Source organism: Astyanax mexicanus, chromosome 20, assembly GCF_023375975.1.
Source record: "Astyanax mexicanus isolate ESR-SI-001 chromosome 20, AstMex3_surface, whole genome shotgun sequence".
NCBI classification, from domain to species: domain Eukaryota; kingdom Metazoa; phylum Chordata; class Actinopteri; order Characiformes; family Acestrorhamphidae; genus Astyanax; species Astyanax mexicanus.
This window is the reverse complement of record NC_064427.1, coordinates 39,859,935-39,886,754: the sequence shown is the minus strand read 5'-3', so window position 1 is coordinate 39,886,754 and position 26,820 is coordinate 39,859,935. Positions and strand designations below refer to the sequence as shown.

Genomic DNA, 26,820 nt, shown 5'->3' with positions numbered 1-26,820 from the left:
TTTAGCCTAGCCTGGCTGGTTAGCGTTCTGGCTGTTAGACGGCATTAGCCGAGTGATTTTCTTTCCCTTTTTTCCACAAAAGATGAGTCAGCGCTGCGGGCGAGCGTGCTGAGCCTGAGCGCTAGCCTGTGCTAAGCTAATGCTAAAGCTGCTGCTGCCGCTAGTGATGATTCAAAACTGTACTGTGTATATAAATACGGCGTTACTCGCCGGCAACGCGTCGGCGGAGTGATACAGGTTTAGTGTGAGAAGGCCGAGCTGTTATCACAAATATCATCACGGCTAGAACACTTCTCAACCAATCAGACTGTGAGGTCGCAACTAACTGTTGTATAAAGTTCAACATAATGCAAATTTTAACAGGTAATAAATCTATTTTAACAATAATGTGATTATGCACATTATTTTGCACAGATGTATAGCTTTAGAGGGAAGAAATACTTCCTTAATTTGATATCTATTCACGCTGTGTCTTAAGTAACTCAATTCAAAAGTCACAAAAGTGACAAACTCACTCAAAGGACAGGTAGGTGAGCAGAGTAATGGAGAGGAAAATAGCAGAGATGCCACAGCCGATATAGGTGATGTAGGTCAGGATGGTGGCCTGCAGACGATTTGTTATTCCCTCTCCAGAAATGTCCTAGGAGAGAAAAGCATGAACACTGCTGTTGTCAAATAAATACATGCTGTCAGAGAGGCTATTTTACTGAAGGTATTTCAGTAGTGTGTAGCGCGATGTGCCATGGCAAGGAGGAAATGCAGGAAGGTGTACATGCATCTATTCATTTATAAAGTGAAATAATATGAAAGTCAGTTTTGTGCGTGAACGATTTCAAAAGAACGCGTTCATTGAACACGCTCATTTTTTTTTTCGTGAACGTTGAACTGAATGCAATTGAGCAGTTTCAAAGAACGGATAGTGATTTTTAGCTTGTAGCGTGAAAAAAAGGATTTATTTGAATATTTCACGAAAAAAGTAAAATGAACTGAACTTTAAACTAGTTCATAATTAAAATTGTGAACTTTGAACGTGAACTGTTCACTTTGAGCATGTATGAACTGAACTTGAACTAGTTTAGAAAAGCTGTGAACTGCCACAACACTGCTGAAAGTATTAAAAGAAGGCAGATATTCAGGAATCACAAGTACAAGTACAAACAATAGTAAACAGAATTCAACAGATTATAAAGGTAACACCAGGAAAAGTCCACTAGAGGGCATATTTACTCTTCAAACAAAAATGTACACTATAGAATACACAATCTAGTTCAGACTAAATGGAGCTTTCCATTTTTTATCAGGATTGTATCACTGATATAACTGCAGTTTTCATGCAGGACAAACAAGCTGGATGCATCAGTATCAGTAATATTTAAACAGCCCAAATGTACAGTGCACAGTGTAAAAAGTCATATTCAATTCTTTTTTCGCTGTTCACTTTGCTAAGTCAAATGTGGGCCATTTTAAACACAAAAATTAACTAAGACAGTCTTAGTTATGTGGACAGAAATAAAAACATGTCTTGTGACTTTATTTAATTCACACCATCAATGACAAATCAATGGCACAAAGTTCAAAGTTCAGCATAGGGCTTAATGATTTAATATCAATATATATATTGTGATAGAAAATGTTGCATGATTTTATGTAAGCGATATGATTCTAAAAAACATTTAAATTATTTTAATATACATGATTTGCAGCATGTGTCACTGGCTGACTTTACATTTAGCCACTACAGGGCACATTTCATGTATTCGCAATTTGATTTTTGTAAGTACAGACTTTTACAGTACATTTATTGTGGGTGGTCTTGGCAGTTTTTCTGTGGCTTTTATGTTGTTTATGTGAATGTCAGCAGTATAAAGAAATGCAGGAACAGTAAGTTTAAAGTAAAAAAATATCATAAGTCTACCCAAAATAAAGCCCCTGTTATAAGTAGATTATCTCTTAAACTGAGTTCTTTCTTACCAGCAGCACACCGAAGCTGGTGAGATGGTTACAGGCGCAGACTGTCTCATTCTCAGTGCTGTTCAGCACAGTGCAGCCCTCAGAACTCCAGCCACCTAAACCCCCTATTAATAAATAATAAAAAACAGGACATATTAAAGCAGTGATTGATGCATATTTTACAAAAAAAAATCTTAACCCTTGTGTGGTGTTCATATTTTTTGTTACTCGTTTACTTTGTTACTTGTATTTAATTCAGCAAAATTAAGCAATTTTACATTAAAATGCTTTACACATGCTCGCTTCAATATAAACAGCTTACATGGTTAATATTTGCCCTTTACCTTTCTTATGTTACATTTCCTTTAAAAAGTGCTACTCTTTTTTTATTAGTTTTTTAATAAAATGTAAAAGAAAATGAATTAAACTCAAGATATGAGTAGAAAATTTGTTTAGTTTCAAATTTACAAATGAAGCAATGTTTATTAGCCCTTGGCCAAACATACTGTATGTAATATAAATGTGTGTGTGTGTGGGGGTGGGGGGGTGGGGGGGGGTGTACAGTGTGTGTTTATCGAAAATGTGTTTTGATATATGTTTTTCACAAAAAATGAGCCAATGCCAATGAGTTTGATTTAGAAAAAATATTTTTTTAGTATCATTTGATGAAAAATGAAAACGGGTCCCACAGACCCGAACACCACACAAGGGTTAATAATGACATATATATTGAGGCAGAACGCTAGCGGTAGCTTTCCACATTCACCTACAAGTACAAGTTGTACATTTTTAATACAAAAGATCAAATCTAGCATTTATGAGCTATTCTTTTATTAAAACTCACATGCATTTACCAGTGATTATCACTTATCAACTGTTTTAACGGTTTTAAACTATTTCTTCTTTCTTTTTTTTTAACAGAAGTACAAAACATCTGTGTTAATTCCTTTTTTTATCAAACAAAACGTGCAGAAGATATGGCTCGCCCGAGTCAAGACCAATACTTTTAGTAGTCGAGTCCGAGACCAAATCCAAGACAGAGACCAGATTAAGATAAAAAAAAATCAAATTCAAATTCCATTCTTTTTTATTCTAAAATGTAAAATAAAAAATCCCAATTTGCCCTCAAACAGCTAGCATCGCTAAGGTTAGCTAGCTTGTCACTAATGGTAGTTCCCTTTCCCAAGAGCATTAATATTTAGCCAGCGTGTCGCTAAGGTTATCTAGCTTGTTGCTAAGGTTAGGTAGCTCATCGCTAAGCTTAGATAGCTTGTCGCTAAGCTTAACTACCTCATCGCCAAGGCTAGCTAGCTTGTCGCTAAGGTTAGCTACCTTGTCTCTAAGTTTAGCTAGCTCATCACTAAGGTTAGCTACCTTGTCTCTAAGTTTAGCTAGCTCATCACTAAGGTTAGCTAGCTTGTCGTTAAGGTTAGCTACCTTGTCTCTAAGTTTAGCTAGCTCATCACTAAGGTTAGCTAGCTTGTCGTTAAGGTTAGCTACCTCATCTCTAAGCTTAACTACCTCATCGCTAAGGTTTGCTAGCTTGTCGCTAAGCTTAGCTACCTCATTGCTAAAGTTAGTTAGATTGTCGTTAAGGTTTGCTAGCTTGTTGCTAAGGTTAGCTAGCTCGTTGATAACTGTAGCTCTCTCTCCGATAACCTTAGCATTTTAGTTTGCTAACCGCAGCTTGTTAGCTAACCATAGCTAGCTGTAGATTGCTAGCCCGCTGCTAACATTTGTTATCTCGCTAGTTTGCACTTACTTCTCTTAGTGCTTTCTTTCTAGATGTGTGGAAAAACCTATTCAAACTATTCAAAATGAAAAGTGTTCATTGATTGGATACTGAACGAAAGCAGGCGTTGCTTGTTTTTTTTTTTTTTTTTGCTGTTAGTCAATCTGTGTGCAGATTTTAGACACACAAAAAGGACTGATGCAGTTTGTTTGAATGAATTGTTGATCAGAAACAATAGATAAAAGGTTCAGTTTCGAATGAACTTGACCTCAGACAGAGGACTCGGACTAGGCCGGTCTCGTCCACAGTCTCAGAGTCTGCCTCGCCCCGAGACAGAGACAAGACCGATTCCAAACAAGGTTGAGTCTGAGACAAGACCGTGACCGCTCGTTTTTGGTCTCGAGGCCAGTCTTGAGACTACAACACTACTGACAGTTACCTAACAGTGCAAGAAGTTAGTGTTGTGAGATATCACCCAAAAAAAAAAGATTATGCATATGATGCCCTTACCATTTAGATGAAAGTCCCAAAATACACAGGATGGTGTATAATTACCCTGACAAGAAAATAAATGACACATTATTGATCATGTTCACAGTTAAATAAAGACAATTTTTAAATATATATATATATATATTCACAGTTACAGATTTTGGAATATGTGTATGGCTGCTGGTGGCCTTTACTGACCGAAACAGGTTCAGTGTTCCTCAGGGTAATCGTTACATTCTCTTTCAGGTTGGAGATAGAAAGGTTCGCCACACTGGATCCCAGAACTCCGCTGATCAGTGTGGTCTCATTCGGGTCTAAAGCACTGTCCTACACACAGCCATGAGAGCAATAAACAGATGTCAATTTTACATAAATTAAATTGTGTGTATTTAATACAATAACACATAGTAATACATATCAAACCTAATATACAGGGGTTGGACAATGAAACTGAAACCCCTGTCATCATTTTAGTGTGGGATTTTAGGTTTCATGGCTAAATTGGAGCAGCCTGGTGTTCAATCTTCATTAATTGCACATTGCACCAGTAAGAGCAGAGTGTGAAGGTTCAATTAGCAGGGTAAGAGCACAGTTCTGCTCTTAATATTGCAATGCACACAACATTATGGGAGACATACCAGAGTTCAAAAGAGGACAAATTGTTGGTGCACGTCTTGCTGGAGCATCTGTGACCAAGACAGCAAGTCTTTGTGATGCATCAAGAGCCACGGTATCCAGGGTAATGTCAGCATACCACCAAGAAGAACCAACCACATCCAACAGGATTAACTGTGGACGCTGTAAGAGGAAGCTGTCTGAAAGGGATGTTCGGGTGCTAACCCGGATTGTATCCAATAAAAAACATAAAACCACGGCATGATCAAATCACGCAGAATTCAATGTGCACCTCAACTCTCCTGTTTCCACCAGAACTGTCCGTCACCACAATCAATTACTGTGCTCTAAAACCAGGTGTTTCAGTTTCGTTGACCAACCCCTGTATGTGTTTAAGAAAATAATCTGCGGGTCTAAATAACAAATACAGCATATCCGAAAAAGTATGCAACTATTATTGTTTTTTATGTAGAAAAGGAACATGTGCAGAAAGCCTTGAAGTGGGAAGAGGTGATACACACCCGGAAAAGAGTGCTCTTCTGATAGAAATTAAACTGCACTCTAGAGACCATCTGCTGCTGCTGAGGAGTAAGAGTGCTCAGTAGAGAGGAAGGGAGAATGATGGAACCCTGAGGAGGCAGAACTGTGGTGTCCACACTTCTCCTGGACATAGAACCGCCAATCTAATGTAGAACAGAAAATATTGGTTCAGATCAGCTTAGATTATCATCTGACTCATTTTCTTTATGCATCTTTTATAACATAAAAACATAAGCTCGTTTTCTCTGTCAGCGTGCTTAAAAGAATAATATCTCATTGTAACCACTCTATTTGTGTATTGTACATATAGTGTCTCTCATTCTTTTATATTTCTTTTATATTATATATCTTATTTTCACTCCCCATCATTATTGCACTATTGTCCTCTGTCTCACGTATGTCTACTGTGTCCTTATTGTATTGTACATATAGTGTCTCCCATTCTTATTATATATCTATTATCTGTACTTGCTGTAAAATTTGGGAAGGAGAGTAACGTAATTTCAATTCTCTGTATGTCCTGTACATATGCAGTACTGACAATAAAACTACTTGACTTGACTTGACACCCATTTTATGACATGATATGGTAGTAACTGAGTCCTCTATGAGTCCTTTAAAATTTTACACCCTCTTGCATTTCACTGTATTCAGCAAACATTTAGAACTAACTATAACTATACAGTAAACCATTTTTATTACCAACCATTTACTTTTATCTGTACTGTTGTAATTATCAGTTTTAGTTTAATTTAAGTTTTTAAGTGTTTGACTTTTATTTGAAATTTGTATATATGTTTTCATTGTTTTCTAAAACAATACACTATTTTATACATTATTTACATTTTACCTCCCTTTATGTCTCTTATTAATGCAATTTTAATCTGATCATTTTATTTTAGTTACACAGTTACACAAAATGACAAAAGAAGTCATGTTACACCAACTTATGTAATACTACAACTACCAAAATCAGTCTGAATGGATTGCACGCACCAAAAGCCACAAAGAGAACAAAAGAAAAGGGCAGAATTTATGTACAACATCTCTCCATCTCAGCAGATCTCCAGCATTTTTTAGTCACTAAACAAATGAAAATAAGCAGACTTTCCACGCTATGAAAAGCTGTGCAGTGTTTCAGTTACAGAGATTTTACACTTTATAGAAATATGGTTAAAATATTTGTTTAAGGAAGTTGTACCTGCAGGTTGGAGGAGTCTGTCATGGTGAACGTGGTCTGCTGAAACTCAGCCCCAACAGTTTTCACTGCCAGAGCCAGAGCAGGAGAGAGAATACTCTGAGACTGTCCCTGAACCACCAGCTTCAAACCAACAGTGTCCACTAATCCAATGATCCTGATCAAAACAGAACAGCAACAGATTTTTAATCTGCACACTCCATGCCACAACTCAATACAAAGCAATACAAAGCAATACATTTCATTATATAACACTATATACTTATTCATAACAGCTTTAAACTTTTTAGGTTATGTTATAGAATTAATTTTCCATCAAAACAGTTTTGGAGTAGAAACGGCTCAGTCTCACCTGTTTGAACTGGTTCCCAGTGCCTGACTGGGTGCATCCAGCAGATTGCTGACGATGTTGACAGTGGTGTTCCCCAGAGCCAGGCTGACGTTAGGCCCTGAGAGAAGCTGCTCTAGCTGAGACACCAGATTCTCCACCTGAGTGGAGTTCAGAGCTGAAACGTTCTTGCTCTGGTTCAGCAGACCTTCAGCTGCCAGCTCTGCACTCGCTGAGGAGGTCGTAGAGGCTGTAGGTAAAGTGGTATACATCATAAATAAGTGTTATTATATTTATGCATTATATTATGTTATTACATTATGTGAGTAATAGCAAGCGTAGTAGTAGCCTTTAGTAACCTGTGGTGTTGACTGTGATTGTTGTAACTGTTGTTGCTGTAGATGTTGGAATGTTGGGAACACCTGGAACAGTGGTGTTCAGGGTAGTTGTGTTGCTGGTTATATTAGCCACTGTTGTCACCGAAGGAGTGGTGGATTTCTGGAGTGTAGTTGTATTATTATCAGTCGTGCTGGTCACGGTGACTGTAGTGCTAGCGCTGGAGACTGCAGTTGTTGATGATGGTGACGGGGTAGTAGACGGGACTGTCACTGGGATTTTGGGACAGTTCTCTGTCAGAATTACAGCTACATTTGTTCCTGTTGTGCTGTAATAAAAAATATAGAACAAAGCGTTCAGAAAGAGACAATAAATGTGTTTTACAAAGTGTTAAATTCTACAGTCAAAAGATATATTTCTAATGTGCAACAAAAATATTTTTTGTCTAATTTTGGTATATCCAGGGTTCATACACTTTTTAACCAATACATTTCCATTATATTTTCATGACCATTCGATTTTTAAAACATCAGTGCAGATATAGACAATAAATCCAAAAATCTATAATCAAAATTTGATTAAATTAATACAAAAATTGTTTAAAGTAAACCTAAAATAAATCTGATAATGTTGACACACAATGTTTAAAAATAAATGCTCAATGATGTAGGGCTAAATTACTGAATTAACTCTGAGCTATTCTCAAAATAGATTTTCACCATCGATAAACAGAAACACAAAGATTTGTAGTCCAAACTTTTTTAAAAATTATCCAGTCCTGGAAAGCGCTATTTTCAAATTCCATGACTTTTCCAGGTTTTTCATGACCGTATGAACCCTGTATATCAATATAAGAAAATATACTATGCAAAATATTGAGATTTGAGGACAAGAAGACTGACCAGTAATTCAGAAGACTGTCTAAGTTCGTCACCATGCAGAATTCAGAAGCGTCGAGGTTAACAGACACTCTTCCTTGTTGTAGAAAATTGAGGTTTGGTATATTTTCCCAACTACATATGGCTAAAAACAACAAAATACAAAAAACAAAAATAATGTAAATGTGCTGTGTATACATATACAGTATAAAACACACTAAATAATAAATCTTAAAATAGTTCTTAGTATCACAATATGAATTGTTAGGAAATACACTGTGTGATTTTAAAGTGAGAATAAAGGTCTTTTCACACCATGATTTGTTTCTATTTTATCTTCACTGACAGATTTTTAACATAGTTGTTTGCCTTCTGTGCTTTGTAAAATGACTAGAATTTCATAGCTTTTTCTGTGTAAATCTGTTCACTTATTATACCTATTCATTTGTAGCATTAGCATTAGCCGGTAACCACTATTTCCCCGTTAAGAGATGAGTATTATTGGCCTGTAGCCTACTCCGAACTCAGGCTAGCACTGCTGGAGTAGCATTACCCGCTAACCGCGCTCACTATTTCCCCATTCAGAGGTGAGTATTAACTGCTGGCGCGGTTAGCTGCTAATGCTAATGCTCCAGCCTAGTGCTGGAGAAATGTGTGAATCTAAGCTTACTGTAAATAAAAGAAAGCGCTTTACTCACTCAAATCAACAGGTTCAGGAGAGAAATCTGTGTAGATTAACATCCAGCACTCGTTTGACTTTAAAAGAAAGTCTTTTTTATTACAGTTTTGTTTACTTAGTTTAGCTTAACTTAACTTAGTTAGCTTAGTTAGGGATAGCAGCGAGTGTGGTGGCTGAGCAGTGAGAGCAGCTCTCAGCAGAAGAGGAAAAATCAGGTATTTGTATAGATGATGCTTCTGCTACTTTTAAGTTGTATATCTGGCTGCATTTTGGCTCCAGTGGAAACAATAAACGGTAACAGAGTGACCAACAAGACACAAACCATATATAAATACTGTAAGTAAATCCTACACCTGACTGTTTCATAGACAGCTGTACTAATCCCTTAGCTCTGTACTGTATTTAAAAACATGTTCTGTCTCTGTTTCACTTCAAGCATAGTCTTAATATGACTGGTTATGGTTCTGCAGAGTTAAATTACAAGAGATTTAGGAGAAAAAAACACAAACCATAGTCTTAATATGACTGGTTGTGGTTCTGCATAGTTAAATTACAAGAGATTTAGGAGAAAAAAACACAAACCATAGTCTTAATATGACTGGTTGTGGTTTGTACTGATTGTTTGCTCTATATAAGACCTAGAAAAGTTTTATTTTTAGTTTTTATTCTTACTTCTATTTCTTATAGATTTAATGTGTGAGAGAAACCAGTCTGTTAAGTTTGTGTTATATGATTTTGTCAAATAAAACTCTAGTTTTCAAGCCATTTTTCATTTTTGACGTTTTCTTTAAAATTGTATTTTTAAGTCTCGTCTCGTTCTCGTGAACCCAGTATCGTGTCTCGTCTCGTCTTGTGATATTAGTGTCTCATCACACCCCTACCCCAATCCATTTCACACCAGATTTTTCTCTATGGACAGGCTAGGAATCATCTGAACGTCCATAAAAAGGGAACCTGTGTGAAAGGACCTTAATAATTAAAATAAATACTTTGCTGTTGTTAAAATGGTAGGACTAATATACTCACCCACTCTAGAGACAGATCCATTCATCTCCATGGTACTCTGAAGCTGGAAGGCACTCATCAACGCTGTTCTGACCGAACACACGTCTATGGCATGCTTCAGTTTCACAATGACATTGCACCTTTTCAGATTATTAAAATAGGAATAAGAATTAATGACTCAAATAGAAGCTAGAGTACAGTGGAAATGTGCGTCTGCAGCTGTGCTCTGTTCAATCCAGATGCATACCAAAATCTTGGAGCTGTTAAATTGTATTTAATCCAAGAGGTTAAACTGAGTTTACCTTGCATTTATATCACACTGTGCAGTTGAATTCTGTTGGAAAAAAGCATGAATGTTGTTAGAAAGATCCCTTGAAAAATAAATATATGTTAGAACTATATAATTCCACTTCTAGATCTATAGATGATGACATAACTTACTTGATAGATGTCTGAAACATTATGCCACAGGCTGCACACAGAGCTAAAGGAAGAAAGAGGAATATTTCAGTGTCTTGCCTAGAAGCAAGAAATAAAGGCCAGTGTAGGCCTAATACATTACACTTACACTGAAGAAAATGATGCGTAAAATGTACTTTTAAAAAGTTTTGCAACTTTCTGCATTTGCTTTTTTTAGGTAAATTTAATTTCAGATAAATTTTAGTAACTTCAACTCGGTTTCAAGACTTAAATGTTACACAGAGTAAATAAGAGAACTGAACTTCAGTCAATCCTTTCTTTTAGTAAACTTTACTTCATTTATTTTTACTGAATCAATCCTTTCTTTTAGTAAACTTTACTTCATTTATTTTTACTGAATCAATCCTTTCTTTTAGTAAACTTTACTTCATTTATTTTTACTGAATCAATCCTTTCTTTTAGTAAACTTTACTTCATTTATTTTTACTGAATCAATCCTTTCTTTTAGTAAACTTTACTTCATTTATTTTTACTGAATCAATCCTTTCTTTTAGTAAACTTTACTTCATTTATTTTTACTGAATCAATCCTTTCTTTTAGTAACTTTACTTCATTTATTTTTACTGAATCAATCCTTTCTTTTAGTAAACTTTACTTCATTTATTTTTACTGAATCAATCCTTTCTTTTAGTAAACTTTACTTCATTTATTTTTACTGAATCAATCCTTTCTTTTAGTGAACTTTGACTGATTGACTGAAGTTCAGTTCACTTAGTGTAACATTTTAAGTCTTGAAACCGAGTTGAAAATTTACATTAAATTAAATTCTCTGGTCCAGGAGGCACTCTACCCTGCACATTTTAGTGTTTGCCCTGTTCCCAACACACCTGACACTGTAGTGATCCAATCAATGCGCTTACTTGACTTTAGGTACCTGGATACTGCAAGAAATCATTAGAGTTTGCATCAAAAGATTAATAAAATGATTTTTGCTTTGCAATCAGTCTTACAGTCAATATTACAGAATATGATGTGATGTAAACATTATGTAAAATTAAAACTTTACGCCATGTTTTTTATCACATTAAGTCACAATATGAATAAAGCTTAGATAAAGTCTATATAAATGATTTTTGTTGTGGTTTCATTATCGTCTTGTGTTGTTTTAAATGCGTTTTGATTATTTCTAAGTGCACTTCAACACAGTTGCAGTGGGTGTGATAAAGCAGGAAATTTAAATTCATACTAAAATGTGCGGGGCAGGGTGCCTCCAGAACCAGGTTTGGGAAACACTGTTGTATCCTTAACATTAAGATGTGGACTTACGCATTGATGATGTTACACTGTGGTTTTTGAAATAAATTATGAATCTGTGGATCCCACACCATAAAAAAATCAGTTAATCAATGTGTGTTACAGCATAAGACATTTCAGTTTAACTTATTATAAAATAAATTATATATGTACATGACAAGAATATAAACATACCAGTAATTTGAGTGATTCCACATTAATGCTGGAATTTTTACCAACAATGTTCAAACTGTAATATGCAGCTGTAAAAAAGGAGATAAAGGTTTAAAACAGTGATTTCAGTAAGTAATTCATACAGTGTTTATTTCTAAATGTGTTAAGACCCTTACCGGTGCTGTTGCAGTAGGCAGAACAGTAACAGTAATTAGTTTGATTGCCTGAGGAACAGAAATTGTTATTAAAATATGTTTGATGACTTGATAATGGCAAACATTAATACAGTTCAGCAATTATGACTGGCATGCATTATTATATATCTTTCATTACCAAACAGCCTTTATCAAAACACAGGCAACACAGTGCAATGATGTCAAACTGCATGTAGGATGGTTGCGCAGCTAAAATATCTCCCACCGATCGCTATGGTCGTTGCTATGATGTTGCTAGGCGCTTGCTATGGTTTCTGTGGTGGTTGCTAAGGTGTTGCTAAGCAGTTGCTAGGTGGTTGCTAAGGTGTTGCTATGGTATCCATGGTGGTTGCTAAGGTGTTGCTCAGCAGTTGCTATTGTGTTGCTAAGCAGTTGCTAGGTGGTTGCTAAGGCGTTGCTATGGTATCCGTGGTGGTTGTTATGGTGTTGTTAAGCAGTTGCTAGGTGGTTGCTAAGGTGTTGCTATGGTATCAATGGTGGTTGCTAAGGTGTTGCTAAGCAGTTGCTCAGTGGTTGCTAAGGTGTTGCTAGGTGGTTGCTAAGGCATTGCTGTGGTATATGTGGTGGTTGCTATGGTGTTGCTAAGCAGTTGCCAGGTGGTTGCTAAGGTGTTGCTGTGATGTCTGTGATGCACAATCAGGCTGCACAATCTGGAGTTGGAACGGTGTCGATTTCTTGAAAACTGGGGGAGAAGAAGCGCAGCGAAAAAACAGCTATAATAATAATAATAATAATAATAATAATAATAATAATAATATTAACGCAGAATAACTGTATAGTTGCGCATAATAACCATTATTCCAAATGTACAACTAAATAAACCATCGCATGTATTTATTTTGTAAAATTAGATAAAATAGACAAATAGCTGGATATATGAAAGCCAGAATACAATATACTGCTATATTAAATGTAACAAAAGAGATTTCATGCATTTTTATGTACATCTTTCTTGGTAAAGTCTAAGTGCAGTCTAAGAGACAGTGGTAGGTAAAAGTGTTATGCACATGTTACACATACCATAACTAGAGCTGCAGTTTGTCTGGTCCTGAGCATCCAAAGAGACGTAGACGTTTTCACTGCTCCCACTGCTGAAATATAACCATGCATGCAGTTGTACATATGAAATACATGTAAAATATACACTACTGTCACAGAGTGCAGCAGGGAAGTGTGAGTTTTTATTTAAAGGATAATAAAGGAAACAAAACCAGAAACCAAAGAATAAACACAAAACCAGAAAAACTAACAAGCAGTCTTTATATTTTATATTTTGTAACTTAGTGTAGAATATCCCCTCGGGGATAAATAAAGTATCTATCTATCTATCTATCTATCTATCTATCTATCTATCTATCTATCTATCTATCTATCTATCTATCTATCTATCTATCTATCTATTTATCTATCTATTTATCTATCTATCTAAAAGAACCGACACCAACACTGGGGCAAAGGGACTATTGACAAAATAGGAAACAGGAAACACCCTGGGACAGTTGATGAGGGGGCGGATCTACGGGACTGGGGCGGAGACACGGAGGTAAACACAGGATAACGTGGGGAATAACACGGGCACAGAAGGGAAACAACAGGAAACTGGACAAGGATATGACAACTACCAGTCAAAGAGTTTAAACACCCCTATTTTTAGTTGTACAGTAGCAGCGCTGTACTTTATTTTCTCATTTTAGCAAGCAATGACTTTTTACTGCACTTCACCTGTCAGACCTCTCTCTAATTCTAATTCTTCTCTTTATTGAGACTTAGTTCAAATCTTAAGCTGAGCTAAAGGTAGATGTTGCCATGTGGGTCAGCCAGACCTCTTCCTGTACCAGTTTCCTCCATTTCCAAGAGTCTTTTCATCTGAAATTTCTCTAAATAGAACTTTTAAAAGTTACAGAGCTCTCTGTGTCTTTTTCTATTTATTATGATAAAAGTTTGAATATGTGTAACATACAGAGTAACATATACATTAGAGAGTGCAGTAACACAATGTGTTCCAATACTGCTTTATTACCAACAAAAAATTATAGATTTTTGAAATACTAAAATACTTTAGTTAGTTAGTTTTATGTAAAGGCCTTGGCATTTAATCTGCAAGATTGTGAACACCGGATTTTGTACCATTTCCAGTTATTAAGCTTAAATGTCAAAAATAAAGGGGAAGAAATGGGGGTGATCTAAAACTTTTGATTGGAAGTGTACATAATTGAGTACTGCTAAAATGTTAATAGCTGGCTTTGAACTTACCATGTGATGTTAGTTGTGGCATTTGATTGACAGGAAACACTGAGAGAACCGTTACACTTCTCAAAGTTTCCAGCTGTAGAGGCTGAATCATTACCGTGACAAATCCCTTTTGCTGTTGGAAAATCAAAAGGAATTGCTTATGTGTTTCTGTATATATGTTTATGTATATGACACATTTTATAATCAAATTAAATCTTAATCTTAATGTATTTAGGCAAGCTTATAGAATTTACTCGGGGAACCATTTTTAACGATATATATAAATAACAATTATTTTATGAGCTTATCTTGTATCATTCCTTTCTGAAATTACGTAATATAATAATACGACAAATTAGAGCATTTTTTCAAGTTCTTCGGTCAGAAGGAGTAATTACTTTTGTTATTTATGTACTCATTTTTTGGTTTATTTTTAAAACACCTAATACTACAGTAAATTGATGTTTTAAATTTAAGTGTAGGGGCCCTATTGTATACACTGAACAAGGTGTGTCATGATGCTCATTGCTATCTCACACCCTGTCAACAGTCTATTTTCATGCCTTGTGCCCACGCCGTTAAAATAGTGTTGGAGATTTGTGATGGCCAATGGGTGTGGTGGTCTGCAAGTGAGGTGTGTTCAAGTAAATTTCTGGCATGTTCTTATCTTGGCAGCAGGAAATACAAGTGTGCCACTGACTGATTAAAACCCAGACAACATTCAACAGTCAAAAGTCAGCTGCCCCAATCCTATTTCAGTGTTGTGTGGTGTGCTAATGCACTATAGATTGCTAAAATAGGGCCCTAACCATTCTTTTCTACACCAAATTAGTGGATGGATAGCTCTGTTAGTAAACAACTGTTCAGGTACATTTTTTACACATTTTTGCATATATATTTTTTATCAAAAATTTCCTCTTAAGACCCAGCGTCCTCATATGAGGACATTACATTTCTGCTTCTCTGCAGCATAATACTTTTTTAAAAGCTTGACCCTTTAGCCTCATTCAAAGACACCGCCTGTACTATCTAGTGGTCACATGACAACATTATAGTTAAGTGATTGAAAACAAGATGGCAGGAATCCCAGTCAAAATTTTCTGCATCCAGTCCAGACAGAAACATGGGACAGGTAAAAAAATATCACCAAATTTTACATTTGAAACTAGGTTTTTACTTTCTGTAAAAAGCAAAAATGTTGTTTTTGGACAAATTTTTTTTTGTTTTGTTTTTTTTTTTGCAAAAACGCTTCCTATACAAAGAAAAAGTTACGTTTTTATATATTTTTTAATACTTGTCAGGTCCTCCCGACTACCTAAAAGAAACTACACATGCACACCAAGCTAAAGTCCGGGTCTCAGGAGGATATAAAGTACTAATCTTAATAATGCAGACCATAAAATGGCACACTGTTGGCTTATAGAGTTTTGGTCAAAACAAAAAAACAGTAACTATACTCATTTTTAACAGATTTTATATCCTGACTATGTAATGTTGGACACATGCTGAACGTGTGACGTGTAATAATACATACCCACTCTCTGCACTTGGTTTCCAATCACCTGGCCCTGTATGGTGGAGTTGATTTCAACTATGTTCACAATGCGCGCGATACAGCATGGACTGGCAACCTGACTTAACTGCAGCAGTACAGTGCACAAAGTCTTCCTGTGTGACAAACAGAACCAGTGTCACCAGAGATCATGTTCATCACTGTATCACAATACTATAATGGAGGGTTCAGAGAGATCACTACAGTCGTAACTAACCTTATTTCAGTCTTCTCATCACACATGACCTCAACATGCTGAAAAAAATAAAGTACAAAGAGCTGAGTAAAGGTCACTTCTCATAAAACATGATTCATTACAAATATACACGCTCCTAACTAGAATACAACACAAAAGAAGAGTACATATTAAAGCCACATTAAAGGACTACTCAATAAAACAGAAATTGAAACAGAAATTGAGCTTACTTGAAAGGGGCTGGTAGCCGTTTCATTTTCTTTTACTGAACTGAAAAGCAAACAAGGAAAAAAGAACATTTATCACACAAGCTTTGAGAATAAACGCCTACTGTTGACCTTACTGTCAAGGCCTTTATTAACTAAGCTCACTGATATAATTCTCATTTTATGCAGGTTAAATATTTTACCAAGAAGAATGAAGAGCACATCCATGTATAGACCTCTAATGTGCTATGCTTCATTCTGTAATTGCCGTCATGTCCATAATAGGATCTCTGAACAGGATTTTAGTATTATGAGGTTGCTCGCTTCAGGTCCTTCCACGACATTTTGATTGGATTATGGTTAACTTTATACTTCTTGAATCATTTTTGGTAGAAAAAAATGTGTGGTCAGGGTCAATGTCTTGCTGCATGACCCAACTTTTTTGAGATTCAGTTCATGAACAGATGTCCTGACAGTTCCCTTTAGAAATCTCTGATGTAATTCAAAACTGATAAAGCCAAATAATAGCCAATAAAGCCAAACCCTCCTGGCCCAGATGCAGCAAAACAGGCCCAAACCATGAAACTACCACCACCATGTTTCACAGATGGGATAAGGTTATTATTTTTGTCTGATATGTTTAACTGGGTTCCTTTTCATTTACTTTTAGCACTGTACATGCTATATGCTACAACCAGGATACAAGCAGACAAACACTCTGCTCTAAGCCACACTGAGCCAATTACCAAACTGTAACCCTAATACAACAATGATAAAATAAAATACATTTCACAAAGTTTGACATGGTAGCATCAATTTCCATCCACATACACTCATCTTAAAAAACTGCAATAATAGTTGCAATTAAAATGTACATTTTGTTGGATTGCAATGCTATTCAGAAGGATGATAAAGGTTATCAGGAACAATTAGTGATTGCCCCAATGGGCAACTCTTGGTCATATTTATTGAGTTACACATACAGAGGTAGTGTGTAATGCATGTGTAACCACATCAATCTTGGCGTTGATCATGGTGAATTCACAAACCAGCTTGTTGCTTCTCTTAGCCAAGACAAAACAAAGACAGGAATCGTCACTGCCATTCTTAGTCACTTTATGACAGTCTGGCACAACTACCTACCAAGTTTCATTTCTGTTGGTTGATTTCTTTGAGATAAAAAATTCAAATAATTTAAATTTATGTGTAAATCATTCATTTCTGTCATACATATATCCATCTTATCATTGACTACAGAATAACTACACATCATTTTTGTGCTTTATCGTCCATGACAAATTTCAGAGCTAATTAACACATTTACAATTAAATAATACAAATATATCATATGTCTTCACATTACCTGCTTACAGACGTCCAGTTTTGAAACTGAACCTCAGTCACTGTGCTGACGTTCTGTGTATCAGGAGTAGAACTGAAGTTGCCAGATGTGGTTGCTGTGGTGTTGATGTCTGACAGAGTGCTGAGCTCAGAGGGCGGGGGGGTAGATGTTAATGGTACTGATGTTGGAGTGGCAGAGGTAGCATTAGCAGTAGAGCTACACTCACCGAGATGCTGCTGGAACAGAGTTTGGAGCTGAAAAAAACAAATGAGATGTATTTTGAGGATTGAGTTTATAGCACAAGAGCACGGCTTAGATGAATGTAAAAGCCCTGTTTAATAAGAAACAGAAATAGAAGAAAACTGAAAAAATAAGTGGGCCAGTTCACTACTCTCCCTCCTGATGCCTCCACAGTAGGGGTGGGCAATATTATATGGTATACAATATATCGTGACACAGAAATATCATGATATTAAAAATCCATATCGTGATAATAGGGCTGTTCTGTCTTAAAAGTAGTCTATTATTTACTGTGAAGCTTTAGGTGTATTTATTGTATAATTGTTTTAGTTTGCAGTTTATATGCATGCACTAAATATTCTGCAATATTATTTGCTGCATTAGATTATTTTATGCTATATTATTTATTTTGCCACATTATGATTATTCTGTTATACTATTATACTATATTCCTGAAATTAATGAATTATTTTAGTTTTCCTATATCGCCAAGTATATCGTTATCACAAAAATACCCTGAAATATCGTGATATTATTTTAGAGCCATATCGCCCACCCCTACTCAACAGTGTTTTTTTAATACATAATATGTTTTTTTATATATAAAAATTAATTATAGGACCTATCAGAACTACAGTTTTAAATTTAATATTACAAAATATGTTTTGTTTCCTCTCTTACAATTAATAAAAAATAAATATTTTAGAGATAATTAAATTAAAAACTAATTCCTTTTCCTTCACACATACAGAGAAAAATCACTGCATTTCTATATTTACCCATTCATTAATGTGTGACTCATCAGTCAAATTTCCTGTTACTTCAACACTGATCATCATCCAAAAGTACACAGCTGTAGACAAAGAGACAAAGACGTTATCTTCTTAACTTATTTATTACTTAACTTATCATTCATATTCAGATAACGTATAAAGATTTCTTTATGTACAATTTCATTAATAAGAGTACTCACACTGATCACCACAGTCCTGTGTGAAGTTGCAAGGGATGGGCGTAGCCACTAAAACGACATGAATAAATGATTCATTGTGGGCATGTCTTGCTATTAGCACATGTCAAAATGGCGGAATAGGAACAGCATGTGGTACACCAACCAGAAACCAGAAACTAATTCTCTAGTGGTGATCAGGATACACTCCTTCAGGACTATACAACAAAGTCAACAAAGTAATTGTACCTGTTGTATTCTGGGCAGCAGTAGACGTTGTGTATGTGTCTGTCTGATCTGTGGTCTCTGTACCTTTAACACACAAGGAAACAGCAACTTTTAAATTCCAGACTGACTAATAGAAGACAATAGTGATTGTTTTAAATCAGGTTTGTCACAGGCACTGAGAGAATTATACCAGGACTTTCAGTCCAATATGAGTCAGTGGGTTCTTTATCGGGATAATACAGCACTCCCATCACAAATAATCTGAATGCTACTCACCTGCTGTAGGATAAGTGCTAGCTGTGGCCGGCGAAGTGATAGAAATGTCTGTGCTTGTGTTTGCTGCTGCTGCTGATGTGGATGTACTTGTTCCATTTGTAGTATGTGAATCTGGAACACAGTGGGACAGGATTCTCTCAAATCTCTCATCGATAACTACTAAATAGTTATAGTAGGAGTTTAACTCTCCTATTATGTTCATTTGTCAGGAACAGCAATAGTGCTCAGGGTCATTTTGAGCCGGTGCATGTTTAATTATTTAAAAGATGTCTAAAACCCCAAAAATCCAAACAATCAGTGTGAATATTTTTTTTACTAACTCCATTGCTAATTATTTTATCAATATTTAGTGCAATGATGTTCCTTACCTCTAACAGGTAATGGTTCAATTAGGATAAAAACAATAGTTTTCCATAACATTAAAACATAACATCGCAATTTAGTTTTAGTTTTAGTTTTCGTAGGAGGTGGTTGTTGCAAATATTTGAGATGAACCATTTTCATATTATATGTTGATTAATTACACTGATTTAGGCAAGCAGAAGACGTTTTATCCTGAAAAATTACTTTAAACTATTTTTCCTAGATCTTCAAATATAACAGGAGGGTTAAAAACACAGGTTCTTTTTCTTCTTCTATTGTTCAATGGATGCCAATAGCCTGCCTTAACTTTCTGTAATTGGTCTGGAAGTCTAAACCCTCTAAAAAGTGTTTTCACACTGCAAACAATCCAGCCTATGGTTTAAGTTAATCCAGACCAAGAACAACTTTTTTGGTCCCTTGGTCCAGACCTCAGCACCTTTTAAACTTGGTATATTGGTTTGGACCAAACTGAAGAGTCAGAAGGTCCAGACCAAGCAAGGTAGTTCAGTATATTGTGACAGGTTTAACAGCCACAGACGACTTTCAGCAAACTTCTAATGTAGCACAACATAAATCAGATAGGAACCCGTTTTATATTCCTTACCAGATGCTGTGAGCGGGTGTAGAGTTGTGTATGGAGTTGAAATGGTGGTGTCAGTTGTGGATGGAAGTGATGACTCTGGATAGGGTAAAGATGATGAGACATTGATGGATGAAACTGTGGAGTTCTGTGGTGCACTGGAAATAGGCGTAGTTATGGATCCAACAGTTGTGGTGGATGTCACAGTTGATGGCAGGGAGGAGTGTGCGGTTTTTTGAGGTGGAGTGCTCGTTAACGTGGTTCTTGTAGTTTCTGTAGTAACAGTTGTCACTGTTGATGAAGTTTCTGGTGATGTTAATGGTGTTGTTGTTGGTGGTGGTGATGACGATGATGGTGACGGTGATGAAGATGGTGGTGATGATGGTGGTGATGAAGATGATGGTGGTGGTGATGGAGGTGGTGTTTGTGAACTCCCTATTATGTCAGAAGGTGATGAGGCAGAAGAGAGTGTGGTAGAAAACACAAATTGTGATGTAAGTAAATTATAAACTAGATAAATGTATACAAGTATCTCTCTTTTTCCATGTATTTATATTTTTACCATATTTTATCATTAAAAAAATTGATATTAACAAATGTGGCATAACTTAATGATGGACCAACAGATATGTGTCTAAATTGACACTGAAGTTTACATTAAAAGTTTAGATGTTGTGTTCCTTCTACTGTAAAATTGACAATGTAGAGAATTAGAATTTTAATTCTAAAACAGCAATAAGATGTCTATTAATGTATAGATGTATGTACAAAAAGTACACAAGTAAAGTAAAGGTATCAGTGGCTGTAAATAGCTAAACGAGAAAGATTTGTCATTCACCATTCTGATTTACTGCCATTAATGAATTGAGTTAATGAATTGATTAATGAATGAGAATGAACTGAGAAAGGGCAAACTTGTAAATGTTTTGCTTTCATTATATATAACCTTTTCCTGCTTCATTATCAATATATATATATATATATATATAAATATGTGTTTTTTGCTATTGTGTTGCCTTTTTTTAACTTAGCTTCAGTGAGTTTCCATTATTGTATGTGTGTGTGTTTTATGAGTGTTTGTGTTTTTGTAAGGAATATTATAGTAAGGAGAAGCAGCGTATAAATGCAATCTTAAGACTCTACAATAAACAGAAGCTGGGACTCGCTTCTTCCTCTAATGGAATTAAGCCATTTCACCATAAATGGTCCTACCCAGCACCACTGATACAAGGCCTCACCAAGCATCTCTGCTGCAACATTAGCATCAGTGCTGCACTGTTAACATCACTACTCTGTTATTAGCATCACTATCATAGCATTAGCCACACTAAGCATCAGTATCGTGGCACTGTTCACAGACTGTCACAGACTTGTTCATCAGGACCCTTCACATTTAAAAACTAGTAAATATATGATCTACATTTTAAAGCTCTGAGAGCAGAACAGTAGTGCTTAGTACCAGGCAGTAAGGGTGGGCGATATGTCTCTAAAATAATATCACGATATTTCAGGGTATTTTTGCGATAACGATATACTTGGCGATATAGGAAAACTAAAATAATTAATTCATTTCAGGAATATAGTATAATAGTATAACAGAATAATCATAATGAGGCAAAATAAATAATATAGCATAAAATAATATAATGCAGCAAATAATATTGCAGAATATTTAGTGCATGCATATAAACTGCAAACTAAAACAATTATACAATAAATACACCTAAAGCTTCACAGTAAATAATAGACTACTTTTAAGACAGAACAGCCCTATTATCACGATATGGATTTTTAATATCATGATATTTCTGTGTCATGATATATTGTATATGATATAATATTGCCCACCCCTACCAGGCAGTGTCATGTTAAGCAGTAAATGAAAACATACATCAAATAAACATACATTTTATATCTCTTTCAAAAAGTGAAATTGAGTGAATTAAGTGAAATTGATGGAGTTTAAGGTTTAAGATAGTTAGAGAATGCTTTCTTTAGTTGGCGTTTTGATATTTAAATCTCAAATAATTATTTGTTTACCAAAATTAGTTTAATTGAATATGATAAACAAAGTCAAAGAAGGAAATATTGTGATCTGTTTCTTATTAACGTCAGGAGCACTTGAAGTATGAACGTGCTGAATACCTTCCTCAGCCAGAGAACAGTATCCTCTTACCACCTCAACTCAAACGCACTTAAAACGTCTTAAATCGCTGCTCTTACTTTCGTCACAGTGTCACACTGACGTGTGCTCACAGAGAGAGAAGCTGGAAAAATCTCTTTTATCATCTTTAATGTTTTTAGCATCTTTTTTTACCCGTCTTTTTTGGATACTGAAATCTGTTTCTCTCTCATATTCACACACTCAATGTTCTTTTTATAGTCTCTTAAGCAGAAACCAGCTGTTGTTTTGTATCAGAGATGAAACCAGTCGAGCCGGTAGACGGAGTTATATTTGGTGTCCTGTAGGGGTGTGACGAGACACTAATATCACCAGACAAGACAAGACACGATACTGGGTTCACGAGGACGAGACGAGATTTAAAAATAAAATTTTAAAGAAAACGTCAAAAATGGCTTGAAAACTTGAAAACTAGAGTTTTATTTGACAAAATCATATAACACAAACTTAACAGACTGGTTCCTCTCACACATTGATTTTATAAGAAATAGAAATAAGAATAAGAATAAAAAATACAACTTTTCTAGGTGTTATATAGAGCAAACAATCAGTACAAACCACAACCAGTCATATTAAGACTATGGTTTGTGTTTTTTTCTCCTAAATCTCTTGTAATTTAACTCTGCAGAACCATAACCAGTCATATTAAGACTATGCTTGAAGTGAAACAGAGACAGAACATGTTTTTAAATACAGTACAGAGCTAAGGGATTAGTACAGCTGTCTATGAAACAGTCAGGTGTAGGATTTACTTACAGTATTTATATATGGTTTGTGTCTTGTTGGTCACTCTGTTACCGTTTATTGTTTCCACTGGAGCCAAAATGCAGCCAGACATACAACTTAAAAGTAGCAGAAGCATCTTCTGTACAAATACCTGAATTTTCCTCTTCTGCTGAGAGCTGCTCTCACTGCTCAGCCACCACACTCACTGCTATCACTACTGGGTTGCCAGATCCCTCTTAAAAAGTCCACACTAAACTGTTTTTTTTTTTTTTTCTCCCACGAGACAGACAGGTTTATTTCTCTTGACGAGAAATATCATCAAGCTCATAATCTCGTGAGATCATGAGATCTCGTCACACCCCTAATGTCCTGTGTGCTTTTGTCTTTTAAACTGATTGCAAAGCAGAAACTCAGTGACTAACAGGCCAGACTGCCATTTGGGGACAAACGCAAAGTACACACACACACACACACACACACACTGCTGTTCCAACCACAGCCTTGCAACAAAGGAACATACAAACGGAACAAAGTGGTCTCTCTCTTCATCAAATATATTATTTGTCCTTTCTAGCATTAGCATTTGCCCATGCTGTGTTATTGTTCCAAGTTTGTTGTTCTATTTTTTTAGTGTTTGGTCTTTTTTAAAATACTGTCATTACTGTCCCAATAACTTAAAGTCTATGTTACGTCAATTTACTGAACCTTCCTTTAAGCTAAATGACTACATTTATCAACCAAATAAACTTCATATGTAAATCATAAAAGTGCACACTCTAAATGCTATGAAGTGAACTGTGCATTGTGTAAAGTTGCTAAAGTGGGTGAGGCCGGGTCTTACCTGCCGGAATCAGAAGAACAAAAAGCAGGACAGCGTTCAGAAGTTTCTTCGTCCTGCAGCTCCATCCACAGAGCCCTGAACTCGCCATCATCCTGAAACAGAGATAACCTCGCTATGTTCTTGCAGGTGTTTTATACAGTTACTTAGATCCTATTCTAAACACTGCAGGGTTATATACATTTTACCAAACTCTAGTTTCAGCCTCGTATTTCAAGAATATTTACATGCACGATTTTGTGTCATTTATATGTATAACTTGATTAATGATAATTTAATTTCATAAAACCTCAAAAAATGCTTTGTGCACCAAATTGTTATTTTCTATCAAATATGCATGTTGTACATTTACTTCGCTCCAGAAAGAACATGAGTCAGCACAACAGCATTTCTGTTTTATATCCTGTTCAAAGATTTCTGGAAGTGTTTGACCTTCACTTAAAAATTGCATGGAAGAACATTGAAGAACTGGTGTGCTGGATGAACCCAACACCTTACAGTTTTGATGGTGGTGGAGAGCAATTGAATTAACTGAATTAATTTGCTTAATCAAATTACTGTTTTAATGTGTTTTCCAAAATGAGATAATTAAGACTGTACGTCTTTACATAAAGAGCCTGCCAAGGGGCATTTCAATACACAATGTGTGATGTGCTTCTGTCATAAACCTAAAAATAACTGTTTAAATTTGACAGTGATTTTTATATTTTGCACTTTTCTGTCCTAATAAAAGGAGTTTGCTCCTTGTTCAGTGTAAAGCTGCTTGTACAGTGAAGGAAGCTGTTTGCTATTCTTAACAAAAACATTTTGTTTGCATGGTTTTTCAGTTATTATATTGGAAATCGCTCATATATGAGGAATAAGAAGTTGTTGCCCAGCCCTACATAAGTTGTAAGTGTACAGCTGGATTGAGAACCGTTGACTGTGAAGAATGCAGAATTCCCATATTTTAAACCTCCTCACATATATATGTTATTTTTCTTCATTCATTTCAGCACTAAAACAGATTAACTGTGACTGTTTCATTATGTAATAAAGGTGTTCAGTCACAATATGTTTGAATTGATAAGAAGTCACCATTTCCCATTATAATAATACCCCTCTCTGTGCACTTGCGGGTCAATTGTTCTGGTTGACACAGTCGAGTTACATTAAACAGTTACCAGAGGAACAGCTAATCCTCTGTTTTGACCACAATTTCCTATCTATTATGTATTTCCTATAGATGCAAATGCCAAAGTAACTAGTTAATGTTCCTATTAAATCAGTGTTTCAATAATAAAGGCTACTGATGTGCAGAATTCTCACTGCAGCAAATACTGTGTGTGTTGTGTACAACATAGCATGCACCATGAAAGCTAAGGAACACTGCATTGTGGGTGGTAATGCTTTCTATGACACATTCCTGGTGCACACATGAGTAGGAATGTCCCGATCACATTTTGTTTGCTCCAAGTGCGAGTCATTTGATTGCTCCCGAGTGTCGATCTGATACTCTGACAATGCCGTAAAAAACATTTAAGAACACATCCACATTTTTTTTTAATTTTTGAAAAACAAAAATATTTATTTTTATCAAAAAATAAACAAGTACTAAATAATAATAATAGCCATGATTTCCATTTAAATATGCAACTTTTTTTTAAATAAACGAACTAATGCCACACAACAACAGTTCTGTGATTAATCATAATTAAGATCATGATTCATATTTAAATGCTGGTATTTCCCTGTATGTTTGGGATGGAGACAGTATTGTAATAATAGTTTAGTGTGGTTTAGTCCTGGCAGACTAAATTTAGACTAGACTTTTTACTGCATTATAATATCTTGTAATATTATAATATATAATATACTATAATAGTAGTTTGAATGCTTTTAGAATATAATATTTTAACAAATTACTCTGTTGTTGAGTTTTTTGTTACTGAGTTTAAATAAGAGCTTTGATTGAGAACATAAAAAATAGTGTAGCTGCATATATCAATATATATATTATATATTTTTTTTTTGGGGGGGGGGGGGGATATGTAGCCTTTAATGGATGCTGGTAATAAGAAATTGAAAACTACAATAATCATATTAAAATCAATGCTAAACATGATAACCATTGTGTTACTTAATTACAGAAATTAATGAAAAAAATCACTGCTTTTAAATCTGCAGGTTCTGTTTAATAATTTTAAGTTAAATTTAAGCACTGAAATATGCTATTCTAACCAAATATATTCTTTTTTAAATCTCACCCTGTTGTAATTGTTTACTTCATGGAAGCTTGTTGAATGTGTGTGCTAAGTTCAGGTCTGTCTGTCACAAAAAGCAAACAGCACATTTGTACTAAAAAGAAAAGTGACTTATTAGAAGTTATGCAAGACTATCTTAAGTAAATTTCAAATAATGAGAAAGCAAACACAGCAGCATTATAACCACATACCTATATACCCAACACACCTAAAATTGAGTGAGTGCTCCTGAGAGGAAATATTACCTCTATACACACAGTGATTCGTCTTATCACTACTGATGTTAATCTTAGATATTGTGCACATAGCTTGTGGAACTATTTATTCACTTATGAATGTAAAAGACTGCACAGACACATGCACAGACGCATGCACTCACACACAGTCATCAGGGAGGTAACAAGATTTTGATCATTCTTGCTTTGTATTTCACGTGTTAGGTACAGCTGTTGTTCATCCCTGCCATTACTGGAAAAGTCACATTTGTTTCCAACTCACAAACAATAACTTTCTTGTTTGTACAGACTGTGCCTGAAAATGAAACCCGTTTTTAAATAGCCAGAATTTAAAATGTAAAAGCCAAAGCTATTACAATAAATCTTAGCATAATAATAAACATGCTAAAGAAATGCTAATGCTATCCAAGTAAGAACACTATATATTTAAGTCATCTTTATCACTATCTTTTCATAGTGAAAATTCACAGTTTTCTGTGTGAAATTCTCCATCTAATTAATATAATCATTAAATGAACAAGCCCTATCAGAGTGTAATGGGTGTGTTAATAAATAAAGCAGGAACTCCACTGACTC

The 26,820-nt window shown here is 35.4% G+C and overlaps 1 protein-coding gene across 2 annotated transcripts in view; it reads right to left on the bottom strand.

The window, feature by feature from the left end:
- LOC103043521 (adhesion G-protein coupled receptor G2) overlaps positions 1–26,820 on the bottom strand; it is a 37,866-nt gene that overhangs the window by 9,648 nt on the left and 1,398 nt on the right. Inside the window, exons 2-28 of one of the 2 annotated variants that reach the window (XM_022681506.2) lie at positions 23,769–23,860; positions 20,044–20,454; positions 19,077–19,187; positions 18,822–18,884; positions 18,597–18,644; positions 18,403–18,476; positions 17,405–17,637; positions 16,066–16,105; positions 15,857–15,894; positions 15,622–15,755; positions 14,109–14,220; positions 12,876–12,946; positions 11,817–11,864; positions 11,662–11,729; positions 11,500–11,543; positions 10,195–10,237; positions 10,056–10,087; positions 9,775–9,893; positions 8,094–8,214; positions 7,215–7,519; positions 6,880–7,105; positions 6,531–6,684; positions 5,311–5,472; positions 4,373–4,501; positions 4,193–4,238; positions 1,972–2,075; positions 516–640 (exon numbers count right to left, since the gene is read on the bottom strand). In XM_022681506.2, coding sequence (XP_022537227.2) covers positions 516–640; positions 1,972–2,075; positions 4,193–4,238; positions 4,373–4,501; positions 5,311–5,472; positions 6,531–6,684; positions 6,880–7,105; positions 7,215–7,519; positions 8,094–8,214; positions 9,775–9,893; positions 10,056–10,087; positions 10,195–10,237; positions 11,500–11,543; positions 11,662–11,729; positions 11,817–11,864; positions 12,876–12,946; positions 14,109–14,220; positions 15,622–15,755; positions 15,857–15,894; positions 16,066–16,105; positions 17,405–17,637; positions 18,403–18,476; positions 18,597–18,644; positions 18,822–18,884; positions 19,077–19,187; positions 20,044–20,454; positions 23,769–23,859 — 3,152 coding nt within the window. In that variant the 5' untranslated portion in view covers position 23,860. The remainder of the gene's footprint in view (positions 1–515; positions 641–1,971; positions 2,076–4,192; positions 4,239–4,372; positions 4,502–5,310; positions 5,473–6,530; positions 6,685–6,879; positions 7,106–7,214; positions 7,520–8,093; positions 8,215–9,774; positions 9,894–10,055; positions 10,088–10,194; positions 10,238–11,499; positions 11,544–11,661; positions 11,730–11,816; positions 11,865–12,875; positions 12,947–14,108; positions 14,221–15,621; positions 15,756–15,856; positions 15,895–16,065; positions 16,106–17,404; positions 17,638–18,402; positions 18,477–18,596; positions 18,645–18,821; positions 18,885–19,076; positions 19,188–20,043; positions 20,455–23,768; positions 23,861–26,820) is intronic. The other variant, XM_049468601.1, reaches the window with a different exon arrangement.